The 18,903-nt window shown below is 40.3% G+C and overlaps 1 protein-coding gene across 2 annotated transcripts in view; it reads right to left on the bottom strand.

Annotated features, from left to right (window-relative positions):
• Window positions 1-1,794: 1,794 nt before the first annotated feature.
• The window catches only part of Pdlim3 (PDZ and LIM domain 3), a 32,573-nt gene continuing 15,464 nt past the window's right edge, over window positions 1,795-18,903 (bottom strand). Inside the window, exons 4-8 of one of the 2 annotated variants that reach the window (XM_036166662.1) lie at window positions 12,315-12,382; window positions 7,382-7,645; window positions 5,827-5,957; window positions 3,684-3,795; window positions 1,795-2,522 (exon numbers count right to left, since the gene is read on the bottom strand). In XM_036166662.1, the coding sequence (XP_036022555.1) occupies window positions 2,333-2,522; window positions 3,684-3,795; window positions 5,827-5,957; window positions 7,382-7,645; window positions 12,315-12,382 (765 nt within the window). In that variant the 3' untranslated portion in view covers window positions 1,795-2,332. Of the gene's footprint in view, window positions 2,523-3,683; window positions 3,796-5,826; window positions 5,958-7,381; window positions 7,646-12,314; window positions 12,383-12,770; window positions 12,959-18,903 lie in introns of both variants that reach the window. The other variant, XM_036166661.1, reaches the window with a different exon arrangement.

Raw genomic sequence — 18,903 nt, 5'->3', positions numbered from 1 at the left:
ACCATTCATTTAATTTCTCCTTCCAGAACTTTGTTTTCCAGGACACATTCTTAAAAATAACCTTTGAGCAAAAATGAAATGCATTTTACATAATTCACATCCCTAGACCTCCATCAGAACTTATTAGTTTTAATGGCTCTAGTAACAAACATGTTTTATTGCAGAGGTTATAATCGCAAATGCCTATGGGAGCCAGGCAGGAATTCTCTGGAAAAGTCAGGGTCAGAGACAGTTAAATGTCTCATTCTGGACACTCTAGGAGGAAGACACATGCTCTAGGTTAGCAAGCAGCAGCTCCAGCAGGTAGGCACGGCTGAGTGACACCACGAAAGGCAGACTCCTGAGACAGTTGTCACCTCATCTCACCGCCTCCCCACTGTGCGACCTTTCAAATGACAAATTCAGAACTGTTCCTGTGTCACCAGGGAAGAAAGTGGGTGAGCGGCACAAGTCAAGGGCTTTGCTTGGGGCTAGCTTAGGTGACAGGGAAGGTGAGTCTTAGCAGGACTTCCATTCCATGGCAGACTGCCCGGGCCAGAGGCTAGACAGAGTTCAGGTCCCAATTCAAGACTCCTTGGAAGATTGAGCTAAGAGTTTTAAAGATGACAAAGGAGGCGAGGTTAAGGCCTGGGCTGAACTATGCCAAGAGCAAGTTCACAGCAAAGGCATGGAGATCGGCAGTGCGGACCAGCAAGCCCTAGCAGAGAGGCAGTACCCACCTTCTCCAGGAGGTCTGCCCATAGAGGCGTCATCCTGGGATACAGAAGAGGGTACTGCCAAGTCAGAGAGAGAAACAGTCCTGATGGACCTTAGCTTTCCATTTCACTGAATGTTCACGTAAAAGAGACATCTTACCAAAAGAGCCCATGTTGGGGGCTGGAGACATGGCTCATTCGTTAAGGGCACATGTCATTCTTGCAGAGGACCAGGGTTTAGTTCCTAGCACCTCCATAGTGGCTTACAACCTTCCATGACTCCAGTTCCAGGGGACCCATTACTTTCTTCCTGACCTCCGTAGGCATCAGGCATGCACGTGGTACACATACATTCCGGCAAAATACTCATGTACATACAATAAAACAAATAAAGATAAAAAGAGCCCAAGCCAAAGCAAAAAACAACAACAACAACAAAAAAAACAAAACAACAAAAAACAAAACCAAAAACCCAAACCAAAACCAAAAACCCAAAAACAAAAAAACCAAAAACCAAAACCAAACAAACAAACATACAAAAAAACCCAAAAACTATAATGGGAAACATACTGAATTGCTTTAAATCAGAAAATTTCAAGTCTCCTCCCATCAGCAGAAGGTTAGGGCCCATAAGTGGGGGTGGGGGTGGGGAGGAAGTACTTCAGTCAGTGAAGAGCTTTGCCTACCAAGTGCCAAGGCCAACAGTTGACCCTCAGCACTCTTATAAAAAGGCGCAGGGGCTGACAGCTGCCGGTAATGTCACCTGGGGATGCAGATGCCTGGGTTGCTGACTACTCATCCTAGCCAAATCAGCAAGCTCTGAGTCCCCGGGAGAGATCTTGTCTTAAAACCCAACATTGATGGTTCCTAAAGAATAACATGAATGGTGACCTCTGGCCTCCACAAACATGGTTGTGCTCCAGGCCCCCTACCCCATGATATTCCATGTATTCCAACCCCTACCATACACACAAAAGACTGCACTATAAAAACTGATGAGGGCACAGATTTCTTAAAATATTTTAGTTTTCATGCTAAGAGAGGAGTGGGTCCTCTTGCTGAAATGATGAACCCACTGGTTACCACTTCACTATGAATTAAAAAACATGCTTCATGTATTTATTGGGTTGTGTCATCCAGTGATACAGCTGTTTGCGTGTAAAACAGAGAAATGTCTTCCTGACAGGCACGTTAGGAAAAACAGACACAGACACCCTCAGGTTTTGTTAGAATACAAGATTGCTATTAGGTACCACTTATGCTACAATTATCAAAAGCAATTTTGGAGGTAAAACAACTTGACTCCCCCAAATATCCATGTGTTTACACATTGATAGTTGTCTAACAGATGGAACTTGTGGAGCGTAACATTGAAACATTATTGCTTTAAATGTCACCATTGCTGTCCCCAAAGATAAAGAGTTACAAACCATAGATAATACTTGTTTTTGTCACCAGGCGGGCCTTTGGCTCCCCATTTCTTTCCCTCACTCTACAAGAAGATACATGCCCCAAAGCCTTGGCTTCAGATTGGGAGGGGACTGTGTTCCTTCTGCTAAAGCCATCCATATCATTGGCCAGTGTAAATGCGTGTGGGTGCGTGCATGCGTGCATGCGGGTTCTCATTTGCAAAGGACTTAAGCTTTGGGGTACAGAGTGACGGTGTCGTAGCCTTCTGGGGGTCTCGTACGGGCTCTCGCGTGGGTCTCACAGTACAGCTCCCCCTCCACGAAGAAGTAGCCCTTCTGCTTGAGGTTGACGTTACAGTCTGCGCACACAAAACACTCGGGGTGCCGGTACTTATCCCGGGCCTTGACAACAGCACCTCTGTGGGGAGAAGACACAGGTACAGATACAGGTGAGGACAGTCCAGAAAGGGAGAGGATGCTGCGGTAAGCTTGGCAATTTCACAACAGACATTTGGGCAATGACACAACTTGGCCTCAACCATCACCTTTCTCTCTGATATGGAGGTGTAAATAGTCTTCAGAGTCTCAAACACGTAACTTAGAGAGGTTCCACCAGTCTGAGTAGGTTCCAGTCTCATGCTCCCCCCCTCCCCCGTTTCTTTACAAGTGGGAGCCATAATATATGTGGTTACTTGGAGCCAGGCCATGGGCTACACTGTTGGAAGACCCCCAGCTGACTTTTTATCCTGGGTCCAGCATCTACTGAGTAGAGATGGCGTTACCCACTGGGTGGGTTTACCTTACCCCAGGACTTGGTTACTTTCCGTTTAGGAGCAATAATTACTTTTGGTGATGCCATGAGTCCTATGTTAAACCACCCTCTTTTCTTTCTGCCCCCACCCCCACCTCCTTCCCTCGGTTCTAACCAAGACCCCCTCCTCTCACTGCTCTCTTAGATAACCAGACACATTTTGTCTCTACTTGTGCTGGGGGAGCCGGATAAAGGGATAGAAGAAGTGGGCACATGAAACCCATTTAAGATGGTATGACTCACTTGAAAAATCTGAATCAGTAAAGGTGATTTTACACATGGACTTCCTTGACCATGGAAGCTGACTGTATTTTAGAAATTTATATGTTGATATTGTATAATTAAAATAATTGGTCCCGCAATGCATTGTAACTCACAACCCAATGGTCCCTGCACTTGTTTCTCTTCTCTACAGATAAGTAAGTATTCAAAGATTACATATTAATGAAATTAACTTACAAAGTGGAAGTCACAATTCTTAGAAATTGTTTTCATATACATGTTTGGGTAGAATCTTTTTTTTTTTCTTCAAAAAAGTATTTCTGAAGGTCCAGACTGCTGACTCAAGTTCTACTCCACTTTAACGTGGTGACTAAGGCACTCTGACCAAATATGCCAAAGCACTGTAGATGTTCTATTTTAAGTTAATGAATAGAAATTCAACTTTTTCAAAATTGCCCTTTTCTACATAACGGCTTAAAAAGAACAAGACATGGAACACTGCCAGCAAGACTCAAAGTGAATTCCTGAGTTGAAAGGGAGACGTACACAATGCCACTCCCACACTTGTCACAGAGTGGCATCCTCGGGGCACTGCCAGCTCCGCCATGGACTTTCGTAACCGGAGCCTTCACGCTCCTCATTCCAGCAGGACGATCATCTGAAAAACAAAGTGTTTCCATTTATGGTGGGGAACAGCTGGCTCCGGTTTGTGCTGGGAGTCTATTTTAAAATGTGCACTTTAGCCCAAGGAATTCTGCAGCGGCATCTGCACCGTGGTTTCAAAGGGAGTAGGGCCCGTGGGTGCAGAAGAGACTGGGTTCTGAAACAGGCCCCTTTAAAATGAAGTGGCTTACAAAACCCGCTGTTGGGAACTGTTGCAAGATGCTGGAAGGAGCAGCGGGCACTTTGGGGAAAAAACAAAACAAAAAAACCCAAACAAACAAACAAACAAAAACACGCCATAAAATTTACCATCCCAATGCCTGTTGAGAATGCCCCTCACCTGCTGCATATCACCATGTTTGTTACCTTTTCATTATCTGCAGACAGAAACTGGAGACTGTGTAACCACCAAACAGGAAGTGTTCTTCCCCTTGCCTTTCAACCCTAGAAGCCTCTTCTCCACGTTCTGTCTATAAATTGGTCTGTTCTAGATGTCTCACAAAAACAGAACCAGCAAGATCTTTCCTTTTATGTCGGGTTTTTTCACCTGTCATAACGCTTTTAAGGTTCATACATAGTCTCGCATCGGTCATAATGTCATGCCTTTTAAAGGTAAGAACATCATGTCCCAGGTATGTTATCACGTTTTGTTTATCCACTCAGGTCTTAATGGGTATTTGAATGTTTCCATTCATTTGGTCCTTGTGAATAACTGGAATACCATTGTACAAGTGTGTGTTTTCATTTCTGCTTTGAGATGTCCGTCTAGGCACAGAATTGCTGGGTCGTTTCTTTTTCTCTCTCTTTTTCTTTCTTTCTCTCCCTCTCTCCCTCTCTCCCTCTCTCCCTCCCTCCCTCTCTTTCTTTCTTTTTTTTCAAGACAGGGTTTCTCTATGTAGTTTTGGTGCCTATCCTGGATCTTTCACTGTACACCAGGCTGGCCTCGAACTCACAGAGATCTGCCTGCCTCTGCCTCCCGAGTGCTGGGATTAAAGGCATGCACCACTGGGTACTGGGACATTTCTTAACTTTCTAAGGAGTAACTGCCCTGCATACCACAGTGGTTGCATCATTCACATCCACACTATTGATGCACACACCCCACCAACACTTAATTTCCATTTTTGTACCCATTCTAATGAGGCATTTTTGCCTTTTGTGTAACTCTTAAAGGGCACTATATATATTTAGGGGACAAAAAGCATGGGCTAAAGTACAAACCAGAGGTCAACAGAAGTCAGTGAGAGGTCAGCTCTCCTGCACACTGGTTGTGAGAGCAGATCCTAGTCTACTTTTCTTATGCCTGTTTCTCACTTCCCAGCTGGGGCAAATGACAGTTTCTACCTTCCCGAGTTATTGTGGAAACTTAGTAGTACTATATACAAGGTACTTGACACAGACTGAGGAGCACAGTAGGTTTCATTTCATGCTTTTTTATTTTTTCCCCCAGTTTTTTCAAGACAGGGTTTCTTCATGTAGCCCTGGCTGTCCTGGAAAATTTTCCTAACATTAATTCTTTTTTATTTGTTTGTTTGTTTTGTTTTGTTTTGAAACAGGGTTTCTCTGTGCAGCCCTCCTGTCCTGGAACTTACTCTGTAGACCAGACTGGCCTCGAACCCAGAGATTCACCTGCTTCTGCTTCCTGCTGGGATTAAAAGTGTGCACCACCACTGCCTGGGCATTTCATGCTCTTTTGACTCAAGGTTGATAATATTGTAAGGAGTTGTGGCTGAGAAATCTTACAGTGTCTGTTGAAAGCTAAATCTTATGATTAGTAAGCTCTGCTGGCCTTTGATTACTGTGGGTTGAATTTGTTTTTGGTGCTTTTTATTTAAATGAGTGGTTTCATTTCATGAATACTTGGACGTGTCCAGAAAGTTCTTTCTCTAACTCCTTCTGAGCAAAGACTCACTTGAACACTGACTAAAACCAGTACCCAAACATCCATTCCCTGTTGCTCCATTCTTCTTCTCTACCCATCTGAGGGTCTTTACAAATATGTCAGTAGATACTAGTAGAGACTCACCAGACCCATCGTTCACTAGTTCCTGGAGCACCCTGAAGGAGCCTGATTGGCGAGGAGGAGTTGGTTCATCCCGATTGTCATGGAGCATGCGGTACACATCTGAATGAGGGGGTACTGAGGCTGTGGGTTCACTGAAACACAAATATAGCTCGTGATGCATCATCGGGAGCCCCGTGAGGCAACAGGACAACAAGTATCACCCCTTGTTTATGGCAAGTGCTGAGCAGGGGTTACTCTCAAGTGAATCTCTATACAAGAAATACTGTGTGAATTCACATAGGTGACCTCTGTCAGGATGCGGTAATTTAAAAAACAAGACCTGTGTCTGATGGCCATGTAATTATAGATGTGAATAAAATAGCCTCCCTCCCCTCCCCCTGCTTTCAGAAAAAAAAAAAAAAAAGACAGCAGACACAGTACAGGAGTGAGCTCATCTTGGTTATTCTCATTCACAGAAGTTTAAATATTCCCCTTTTTGATAAAAAAAAAATAAGTTTCATATGACTTATCAGTTGATGAAATTCACCTGACAGTGTTTCAAATGACACAATGCAGAAACTTCCACCAACGTTTGCTAAACTGACTGTTCTATTTTTAATAGTCACATTAATAATAATGAGAACAATTTTATTTACTATGCTTTCAGTAAATCTATTAATAATGAACAATTAAAAATGTTATCATAATATTACTTGTTAGGCACTAAATATTTTGTTATTTAACTGTATTACCTAGAAATTTATCTGTGTATCTTTTAATCACCTGTTATATTTTAAAATAATCATATATATATATATATATATATATATATATATATATATATAATTTACAAAATGGCTTTGGGATGAACTCACCGAATAAATCCTGAGACAGCTCTGAGATATTGCTACATAGCATTCTCAAGTATCACAGTAATTCATAGACAGTGATTTTACAATACTAAAAGAAGCAGTACGATTTTATTCCATAATAAATCTTTTTAATTGGAAAAGCTTGGTGGCAAAGGTACTTGGAACAGACATTAACAAAGAAGAAACTAGTCAAAATAAAGACTGATGGGAATTGAATATCTTCATTAACAGCTTGAAGCATTTGCTTATAAAAACTTAATGAAATGCAAACATTTTAAACGGCAAAACAATCCTTTCCACATCAATTAGAGAAAGAGAAAGGATCATCTCATAACAGTGTTTGGACTCTCCCAGTCCTCACCTCCCATCTTTTCACTTACAAAAGACAGATGTAAGTTCACAAACCACTTCTGAGAATAGTAAATCAGACATTTATAAAGTCCATTGCAGCTTTCAAAAGACACCCATTTGGTCTTTATATGATTTCATTTTATTTTGATCTGCCCTATTATCTACATAGTTAAGTTTCATCACCAGGCTTAAATGTTTGCAATATGTTTGCAAATGTTTGCAAATGGTTTTTTTTCCTTTGAAGCTTTTGTAAAGCTTTCTTTCCACCAAGACAGTGTTAGAAGACCCCATCAAAGTAGATATCACCCATGTGTTTAGTCAACATGCCCACGGTTCAAAAAGACTCATATTACCTCATCGAGGGTGTCTCCCCTAGAGCTGTGGAAACCTGACCCTGAAGTGTTTCCATAATATTGTCATCTGAGTACAACTGCATAGGTGTGTTAAACTGAGCGTGCACAATCTTCACACCGGGGAGTTCCATTTCCAAAGGAATGTTAGGGGCCATCCTAGCCGCCACTTTCAAGTCCCCTGGGCAGATGGTACTGACGGTACTGACAGAAGAAGGGGTACTACGGCCACTGCCCCCATCAATACCGGAAGGGGTGCTGCAGCCGCTGTGTTAATGACGAGGTTACACAGAGAGGACACACGAACCGGAAGAACACAGAAGACAAGTACAGATGGGTGAGAAGGAATTGGGGACAGAAGAGGTGATCACATCAGTCTAAAGTGTTTCTAAAAGGGACGATGAAAAAATTCACACTCCAAAGTCAAAAGCTGCTGGTGATATTGCATTTGTTGGCTTGATTCTGTCAGGTGGAAGGTTAACATGTAGAAAGGGTCCATGGAAGCAGGTAGACAACAAATGTCTATCCTCATTTAAAAAAATAGGCCAAATAATTTGGTTTCTGACAGTCTCACAGGTAAAGGGTGGAGGGACATTAGGTAGACATCCTTTCACATCTCTCAATTTTATATTTAGAGTATAAAGAGAGGTATTTCACACATAAGAACACTATATAGCATGAAGATTTGGGCTGAACATTTCAAAACAAGCATACTTCAATCAGAGAGTCAAGCCTTGACTGAATAGTAATTGGCAACTTGTGGGTAAGGCTAAATAAAGATTCTATTTTTGAGCTATATTATCAGTACTTTATCATTTCAATACATCGTGTTATTGTTTACTGGTTCTGTTAAGAATATTCCTTTTTTAAAAAAAGCCATTCTGTAACTTCGTACAGGAACTAGAAACAGTCAATAAATGCCCATCACCTTGCAGCTGATGATTACGGAACAAGTAGGTCATCTCGGATTATTTGGATGCTACCCTAGGCTAAGGTTTGTTTCCTTCACACAGAGGTGTTTCATGCAAGATTTTGGACACACACACACACACACACACACACACACACACATATTTCCATGCATATTTTTATTTCCTTTTAAGGATAAGGTTTAGGGACTTTCAAAATATTACAGAGGTTGGTCATCCTAGTTAAGGATAAGGGCGATTTGGTACACTTTATGAAACTGAACTGGCAACCAGCCACAACGGACATGCATTTGTTAATTAATTAGTATTAATTAACTTGGTACTGGGAATTGAACCTAGGGCCTCAGGCATGCTAAGTAATCAATCACCAAGCTATATCGAGCTATTAACATAAACCTCTGTTATGATTGCCTGTTAGTGTTGCCGTGAACCCGAGACACATACATGTATGTGATGTGATTGTCTTAAAGTCAGTGAGCTCAGCTATGATATATGGGGCCCCACCTTTACAGTTACTTTAAAAGGCTACTGTTGTTAACTACAGCCCCATGTAGACAATAAACCCAAAAAGGATGCTGGGCACTCATTTTCTTTTTTTTAAATCAATGTTGAAGCCTGGTTAGTTTGGACAATTCTGTCAGTAAATAAGTTAATTATTTTTTAGGGTCTTGTGTTGCACAATCCAACTTCCTACACCATCCCTTTCACTCCTGCCTATTGAGAATTTGTTTAAAACTCAGCCAGGTCATTAGTTAAGTCATATACCAAAATGCCATCTGGCCTATTCACCACTTTTTTTTTTTTTTTGGCTCAGTACCAATTCCTAAAATTGACTTTAATTGCTAAAAAGAAAAAAAAAGCAAGAAAAACTTCTCTTGTAGAGCAGTTTGGTCAGGATTAAATGAGTTGACGTAAGTGTAATAAGGTTCAGGAACTTAAAAAAAATGGGAGTTTGAGACAGTGAGTTAAATCTTGAGGGACAAACATATTACAGACCATTCAGGAAAAATTTAGAACTTCTCTGGCTTCCTGTGCATCAGGCAGGATGCTGGATGCTAAGTAAGCTATCATCAACGTGAACTCACAGATATGCTTTATTTTGAGGTGTAATCAGTGATTTTTTTCTGCTATTATATGTGTATATATATATGTGCGTATGGTTTTAATTTGTCAAAGATTGCGTATTGTATTTCTCCTTCCTTTATCATTTGAATTGGGGTCCTGTGACTAATAAATTAGGGACCTATGCCTACTAAATGGAGGAAATGATATAACATCAGCAAGAGTGACCTTTTATAAAGATCCAAGACAATGTTAAAAGAGTTCCTGTGTTGATTTAAATAAATTTGTTCTCAGGGACTCTAGGCACTGTGGAATATCCTCATGAGTCCAGGAACTTATCCTTAATGACCTGGAATGCAGATACTAGTTTGAGCTCTTGAGACTGTCTTAGTAATGTGGCAGCATCATCTGTAAAGAGGACAGTGACCTCAAAAACTTTACAACCCAGGTGGGTTCTTTTACAGACAACCAACTTCTCTTGGACTGTGTTCAGACTTTCAGCAGGGAGGGCAGACTTCTAGTTGTAACTTGTTTAAAGCTACCCAGAAACATTTCATTTTTACATCCAGATCTATAAAAGTATCTTGTGCATATTGTGATTTATCATTTTGACTTAAAAATGTCACATATTTCAAAATAAAGATGCTGGTTCTTTAAATGGCTTTGACTGTGATGAAGTCATCACACTGAGCCAGAGCTAGGACTGAAACTCTATGCACATTGACACATACATCCACCGCACCTGTTTTACTTCAGATTAAACAAGTTCTTCATTCACAGTGCAATAGTAGCTTGGTATGTAGCCTTGCAAAAATTGTTCCTAGTGGAAAAATCACTGGGAGAGAGCAAAAGGTTCCAAGGGTAGAGTAAATAGTGAGGGTACAGAGGAAGAAAGGAAGAATGGAGAGGCATTTCCACAGGTACCTGTTATTTATTTATGTACCTATTTTTAGAGGATTCCTTTCTTCTAAATTCTCTGGTATTAAGAGGTATCTGCAAGTGGCAAACTTGTAAATGATTTGTCCTTGTTGCCATGTTAAAGTTAAGATGAAAACATTGAAGAACGCCCCTCTGACTTTCTTTGAATTTTGTATAATCAAATGTGGCCCAGGTCTTTACTCAATATATTTAGCTACATATTATCCAATAGTAAAATAGCATTTTTGACTCTTTTTTTTCCCCCAAGACAGGGTTTCTTTGTGTAGTCCTGGCTGACTGTCCTAGAACTAGCTCTGTAGACCAGGTTGGCCTTGAACTCACAGAAATCCACCTGCCTCTGCCTCCCGAGTGCTGGGATTGAAAGCGTGTGCTACCGCTGCCCTGTGCATTTTTAACTTTTAATATGGTGTGTTATGTGACTGAAGGTGAGTGGTGTAGGGGTAGTATTGGGAAAAAGGGAGAAAAAAAGGAGAAAAAGGAATGGGTACAAGGTAACAAAGAGGATGGTGTAGAGCTGAAAGGTGGAGAGGGGAGAGCGGCTAACACTGAGCACTCTTAGGATTTTATTCCTTTATCCAATGAACATGTGATGAGCATACAATGTTATGAAAGGTGGAGAAGGGATAGCGGCTAATCCTGGTACTCTTAGGATTTTATTCCTTTACCAGTTGAACATGTGATGAGCATACATTGTTTGTTATGTTCCAGGCTCATTTCTAGGTTCTGTGGAGAAAGCATGGAGCCAGTCCCACAAAGACATTTCATGTGGCATCACAGCTTTCTTAGCATCTTTCTCCCACATTTCTTTCTGTGTCTGACATTATGAAAATTGTGTGGTTTATTTGGAGACAATCTTCTGGCCCTTTTCATAGCTTATTGAAGAGTCTATACTTCAAAGTCATATATTATGTAAGTATTTACTAGCCACAGGAGTCCCTACAGGGTCAGTCACATAATTATAAAATGGACCAGTTAACAGGCACTTAACAGTTATGAATATTTCAATAAGCTGGCATGTAAAGGTATTTAATTAACTCCCACATATAGCAAACAGTGAGAGGGCTAAATAAATTATGCCTATGGTATGAGTTCACCTATGGGCTACCAGTTTGGGGCACCTGACGTAAACCATTATGCAGCGTTTCTAACCAGTTAGGGTCCACCTGGTCTGATCAACAGCTTCCTTGGGTTAACTAACTGAAGGCCAGAGTGATGGGTTTGAGGTTTCCTGAAGTTTCGATTTTGGTATTCCTTTCAACTGAAGTTCAGGTTCAATTTTCAGAGGAGATTCTGGAAAAGATTGTGTAGCTATAATCACTTCTCTGACTGGCAGGTAAGGACTTTAGATTGTGTTCATCATTGTTAATATGGTTTATACAACGTATTCCGTGAGAGTCAGCAATACTTACAGTAACTGCTTTCCTTCTCTCAAATTATATTCATTTTCACCAGACAGAAACTTTCTGTCCTAAGGAGCCTTTCTTCCTTTGCAAGGATCCATATGTATGAATAGCTGTTCTTACATAAGGACCAAAATAGTGGGTTTGAAGGAGCAAAGAGAAGCAGGCACCAAGGTGGATGGCCAGAGTCTGCCAATCACTTGAAGCAATCTTGGCTTCTCCTTGCTACTACCTGGGGCTGGGTTTTTTGTTTGTTTGTTTGTTTCTGCAGGCTAGGCTTTCCTGACATGGGACAGGGTACATTTGCCCATCTCAAAGGTCGCCGTGTTCTGGATGGGATCTGCAGAGCTTCTGGGGCACTAGTTATAAATACACATGGTGATCACATAAAATCTCACAGTCCTGCCAGCTGGTCAATATTTACCCTCAGTAACGGATGCTATCTGGCTAGTGTTCGCTGCTAAGTGAGTTGCTTCTTTTCTCTTCTGAAATAAGCTTTGCAGTGAAAAGTCACTCCAGACACCTAGAAGTTACTTTTCCGGGTGATTAGTAAGAATTGATTAAAGCAACATGCACTTCAAACTTCACAATCTCAGAATTGATGACCTGGTTCGGCCTGGAATTATGAAAGGTTTGGGCCGAATATTGTGCTTGTGTTCAAAGTAGTTCACATCCTGTAAAAAACAAAGGGTTAAAGAAAAATCCCTCAGTGATGACTTGCTCTTTTGAGGTTAAAAGTAAACGCATGAGAAATCCGCAGAGAGGATGATTTACCACTGAATATCGACATGACCAAGAAGGGTGATGACGGAACCAGAGATTCCCTTTTTTTTTTCCTTTTCCTTTTCCTTTCTTTTTTTTAAAAGCCTCGAAGCTACTAAATATTCAGGAACTGGCTGACCAGCTCCAGAACAATTAGAGCCAAGTTCTAGATGCTTCTCTTTAAAAACAAAAGTGTAATAGAACCTTCTAGAAAGTAAAGGAGGAAATGGCAAGAGCTGGATGTCAGGAAAGAAACCACATCATGAAGAGCACTGGCCAGAACTAAGCTTCAGTACTTACTTTTGAGGTGAGCTGGGGATGAGACCCCGCAGCTGTCCATGCAGTGCATCTTGGATATTGCTAGTTGAATAGAGCCCAATTGGTGAGTTATAGGAAGCACTCACTACCTGTCTTTTGTCATCAATATTTGCAGCTGCAACGAAAGGCTGGGCCCTTCTGTTGTGCGCGGTGCCAATGGGTTTGAATTCCTGTACATGGCAGACAAAACACACAGAGCCACAGAACGCACAACAAAGCAGTTAATGAACAAACCCGGCAGCAATGCTGTTGTTAATTAAGGCATCGTTATCTGCTATAGGATTAGCGAAATGGTTAGGAGAGGAATTAGGGTCCATCTTTCTATCATGTCTCTGTAATTTACACATGCTACATTCATCAACCAAACGTTAGACGCAATGGACCAGACCTCATCTGACATCTCAAAATTCAAGCACTGTCTGGCCTTCTCCTTTTCTGGCTTCCTCTACTTCTTTTATGAAACTCAAAAACAGTGTATTAGAAATGAGAAGATTTTTAGTTTAGAAAAAAAATTACCAGATTTAAAATTCTCTCCAACCAAGGTTACATGTGCTTTCTTCTCTATAAATACACTCTTGCTCTTGTGGTACTGGTGACAGAACCCAGATTCCAGCGCTCCTCAGGAAAGCCTGCTCCCACCAGGCTTAATGAATTTCACTCCATTTTAAGTGAGAGGATAAAAAATCAGCAGGCAAATGAACAGTTGTGAATAACTACAGTGAACTGTTTAAACTTATCTAGGCACAGATTATTTTGTTTTTAAAAATATTCACAATGACAAGACCCAATTAATCATTATTTACAATCAACAAGGCCCAATCATTAATTTGAGTGCAGTTGTACTTTTAAAAAGCAAGGAGAATGAGAAGAACGTATTAAAGCAGGAACATACGAATAGAATTCCTTTCTTTTATTGTGATAATGCCATATGTATATTTAAAGAATGGTTGTCCCTTTCTTGGGGGGGGGCAAATGAAAGGAATCTAGAGATGTGATATCAATCTCTCTCTCTCTCTCTCTCTCTCTCTCTCTCTCTCTCTCTAATTAAAAACAGATTTTTCACCCTGTTGCTCAAAGAACAGGACCACACAGCAGTGTCTCAAACCTTGAGTTTGAAACACACCCGAATGACCCAGTCTATGTACAGGAATAATGTTTTCTAGTTTTGAATACATGGATAGTTTTCGAAGCTGTTCACTTTTGTCCCAGAAGCACCAAACGAAACTGGTAGGGATGCTAAAATACTCCCAAGACTGTGCTCTATACAAATGAGTCTACTCAGCAGAAGTAGCTACATCCATCTTTATAGTCTTCATTTCTTCTGTGAATGATCAGTCAGTGTTGCACACAGATTTGAAATAATGCGTAATTATTTGAAATGTTTCCCCATGTAGACCTATTGTCTGTGTTAAAAATTAGTTATGACCGTGCAAATGGGCACAGCTTCAATTACTAGCTACCAAGTCATTTTTTCCATCTGCCCTCAATGTCATGAGACCTGAGAATCTCTGATGATATGAAGGACAGGGTCTTTGACCCCTCAAGCTGGGACACAAGTGTTAATAGTCTCCTGAAGCTCAAAAGGTTTAAGTTGAATACAGCTTAGCTTATGACTGTACAGCATTATTAGACTGACTAATACCTTGTTCGTATACCCTTTTTTCCTCTACAAGAATAGCTCAATGCTGAGGCATTGTCTGGATGACATTATTCTTGCTGCCACTTGGTAGAAAGAGTATTGAAACCATCAAACACAGTTTTAGAAATGTCCTAGCATTGAGTCACATAACACATAAAACTGTGTGCAGATTTTTACATGGCTATACAATCCCAGGGTGTTGAGCTGATTTTTAATTTGGATTGGCTGTGTTTTGTGATTACCATTTTGATTAACCATTATCATGGCTTGAAAAAAGTGTGCTGGAAATAATTGTAAGTAATGACAGTACTCATGGCTTGAGCCTTTGTAACTCTTTTTGATATGAAGAAGATAGAGGCTAATTAACCAGTTTAGCTTTGATGGATTATAAATCTTCCATGCTAATTATAGAGTAAGTCAGTCAGGATAACAAGCCATTCAAGCTTTGTGGAACCTCAAAAAACAAACAAACAAACAAACAAACAAAACCTGATTTTTTTTTTTTTCAGAACCAAGTATGACATGTCTTAAAAATCTTGGTGAACAGTGCGATGTTTACAATAATTAATTAACATACTGTGATGGCTTGATTGGGGAAGAAAGTATCTGCCTTCAGTTTTCATTTTGTAAGCCTTCAAATAATAAATAAGTGTGGATGGTGATTGTCCTACAAAGGGACCGGCTCATCTGAAGGCATGTGTGCATTCAGAATCCCCAGTAGGACTTCCAAATGGCAGGCAGTGCATCGTTAGCCAGCTCCAAGATTTTCCTTTGTGATTTTCAGTTTTGGTTTCTCTTTGTCTCTCTGTCTTTCTCAGTCTCTCTTTCTCACATTAGAAATGTATGATTGGTTAACAGACACATCCTCTTATGTTCCACTCACATCATAAAAGGAAGTCTTTCTAACCCAGGCTTAAAACGTTCTTGTTTAGGCTTTGCAAAGCATTAGTTTATGGGCTTCTACAGTTGTTCCCAAAAGCACAATGAAGTGTATACACCAAAGTTAAACAAGAGATTTAACGATGGCACAGAGAGGCAGCATTCTGTCCAAGTCTTACATCATTTGTTGATGGTCAAATAGAATCAAAAGACAAAGCCAATTAGGTGCCTGCTAGTCCACTTTAATTCCTTTTTCTTCCTTCTCTTGTAAAAGCACATGCAGCATAACATTTTTATATAGCAGTTTCTATATTCCTGAGTTTGTGTTTATTCCAGCCAGAGAAAGCAACCACATAATTTTCACCTTAACAAAATTAATTCTCAATTTTAAAATAAGGTTTTTAAATGTCAGGGGCTTAGGTTGAAGAGTAGTATGTTGAAGGAGTGAAATGTTAAAACAGTTGGGGTGAGAGTTATTCATCTGATGGAATGCCACCGATACCAGAAAAATGGGGTTCTTGGCAGTAGCCCCCCAAGTCCTAGAAATGACTCAGAAAAGGATAACACTCAAAGTCAGTTCATCCTCAACATCTTACTTGATGACGTTGCTCACAGATGAAGGGTCAAGGCCATTGCCGTCTTCATCGGAAGCAGGGGGTCTGACTCATACACTTCATTTCTTTCATCTACCTACCATTTTTCTAAATCTTTCATATGAAAACCGCAGGGAAGCAAGAAATGTACAATGCGAAGTGAGCAAGTATTTGACCAAGTCAAAGTGAGGTGATGGACCTGTATCTTCACGCCTGGGATTGATGAAGCTATCTACTCATGCCCACCCTTCAAACGGAAGAGAAAGCCACTCTTGAGACCATCGTTTTCCTCTAGGGATGGGCTTCGCATGTTTACTCTCCACTAGAGGAACTCCGGGGGAAATGTCTAAGAGGGCTTGCTTTGTTTAGCTCCTTCTAGTTACCCAAACATTGGAGATTGAAGTTAGTTTTAGGAAAGCAAACTGGCTGCATATGTAAGTACCTGTTTAATAGGAAGACACAGTACTTTACAAAGACCTGGGCATAATGTTCTTCCTGCTTAGATAAGAGCCTTCTTTTGTTTGTTTCTAAAAAGCATCTATTTTTGCTATGATCGGTACATCATATCTTTGAGTTATCGGGCTGATATTAAGCATGAATAAACATAACAGTTTGCTGTTTTAAAAGGAAGTTTTGAAGAAGAACTAACAACACTCCCATCTAGAGCAATGCCTTGTTTAGAAAAATGTCAGAGTCTGCTTACAGACCGCCAGACTCAAGGATTCATTCAGTTGCTGGAAACAGATCTGAACAAATTCTAAGGTCCTTCAGAAGCATAAGACTCAAACCTGAATCTTTAAAAACAAAACTTCTCTATTTCGTGATAGCATGGAAAGATGAAAAAGAATCTAGCCATTAAAATTTTATATCGGTTATTATAATTGTGTAAGAAAAAGTCCTCCAAGTTGAAACTTAGAGGGGAAAAAAACTATATATATAATATAAAAATTATATATATACATATCAACATGCTATTATTTGGCCATGGTCCTAGATGCTGGGACACAATGTTTCACTTTTAGTGAGTAGATAGTATGTTTAAAATCAGAAAGAATATTTTATCCCATACCAAAGGGCACAATACTTACTATAACAATTTGACTTGGGTTGAGAAACAAGAACTCAATTTCTATTGTTTGTTGGTATTTTGCCGTTCATCTGTAGTAGCACGGTAGTACACCGATGCCATTTGTTTCCCCAACTGACACAGCTCTGCTTTCCAGAAAGTTGCTCTATTTACACAGTTCTCATTAATGAGGAAAAGTAAATCTTTTTGTACGGCAGTGTATTACTTAAAAATTAGCATTTTTTTTTCTCCAAATGCAAAGGTCACAAATCTGTTAGGAGGAAGGCTCTCTGTGTTGTAACCAGGACTCAGATGGCAGAGCTCCACTGAAATTTAGATGTTTTGTGGACCAAATGCCTGTGCCCTGTGAACTAGTCATGTTGCAATCTGGCTGAAAAGCGGCATAAGGGGAAACTCTTTGATGATTAGGAGAGCTGAACTTATCTCTGAGCCTGTCAAAGGCTGGCTTCTTGGAGAGGGAGCCAGTAAGGAGTAGGCATGACTCAAATGAATGGAATTTTAAGAGGCGCCATCTGAGTGCCTGCTACAGTGGTTAACCTAATCATCACCTTTTTCACTTAAAAAAAAGAAAAGAAAGAAATTCATTTCCTTTTCCTTATTTGAAGAATTTAAAATAAATAAATAAATAAAAAGTATAACCTAACCCTTCAGTTCAGGATATCCGAGCTAATAAAATGATTAACAAGAGGCCAGAATATTTAACATTAGAATGATGCCTTAGAAGCTAATTCTTAGAAAAATGATAGTTATAAATGAATGCATACAGATTTGCAAGAGCGATCTCTTTTTCACTCCAGCTCAGGAATTACCATCGACTCTAAACTCCTAAGAGATGGTAGCAAAGCGCAGACTCCCATCATGCCTTAAGTACATCTTGCTTTAATATATCCTGACTAGGGTAGGAGTGGTGATTGACATGAAGTATCATCCGGGGTTTGGCTAATTAAACTAATTAAACCTGTTTAGTCCCCCCAGCCCTTACATCTCATATTGGTGAGTTTGAGCTTTGAAAACAAGGATACATTTGTAATAAGGAACTAATTTGCAAAAGGGTGCATGCAGGACGGTGATTGATGTGTGCTGTGAGTGGACAAAGAAGTGGGAATTTCATCCAATGCATTCTAGAGACTCCACGTTTGGATCGTCAACGGATGTGTGCACAAGGGCCACACAGGTCTCCTTTTTCACTTCTGTTGCCTCTAAATGACGAATTGATACGTATGGGAAGTAAGTAGGTGTGTGCATTAGTGTAAAGGGCTGTGTAGACATGACAGTGATGTATCTAGAATGTTGTACTTCATCTAACCTCTCCTTGTATCAAATTAAGTGCTGATTGGAGGTACTGCCAGTCACCAATGTAAAGGACCCTAGCGTGCCAGGGTGAGCCACCAATGGCTTTTAGAAGTTTTTGCTATGTTAACAGGTTGGGCATCTCTAAACGAAAACCCAGAAATCCAAACTGTTCCAAAAAGAGAAACATTTTGAGCAATGGTATGTTGTAAAGTGGAAAATTCCGTGCCTGGTCTCAAGCAACGGGTCCTAACTAAAAAGGAGGGCTCTTTCCCCTGAGCCTATGTGTCAAGATGTCAAAAAAAAAAAAAAGGCAAAAATAAATTTTGTGTTTAGGTTTGAGTCTCTTCCCTAAAGTATCTCACTGTGTATATGCAAACACTGTAAATTTACCTAAAGCTGGCCCTATGCAGTTTTAAGGTGGGATCATCAATTTATATTACCTCTCCCTTCTTTTTTCAGTGTTTGCCCACTTCCTGTGAAGAATGGAAGTTTTTTTTTTCTGATCTAAATATGCCACTCACTTTCCAAGATCACACAGAACTTAACAGTTGGAGGCAGTAGCTATTCTGAGAACTGGTCCCTAGGACTCATCACGGTCATTGCTAGGGAATGCACAGTTTGTTC

Source organism: Onychomys torridus, chromosome 17 (assembly GCF_903995425.1).
Source record: "Onychomys torridus chromosome 17, mOncTor1.1, whole genome shotgun sequence".
NCBI classification, from domain to species: domain Eukaryota; kingdom Metazoa; phylum Chordata; class Mammalia; order Rodentia; family Cricetidae; genus Onychomys; species Onychomys torridus.
This window is presented reverse-complemented; position numbering and strand designations above follow the sequence as displayed.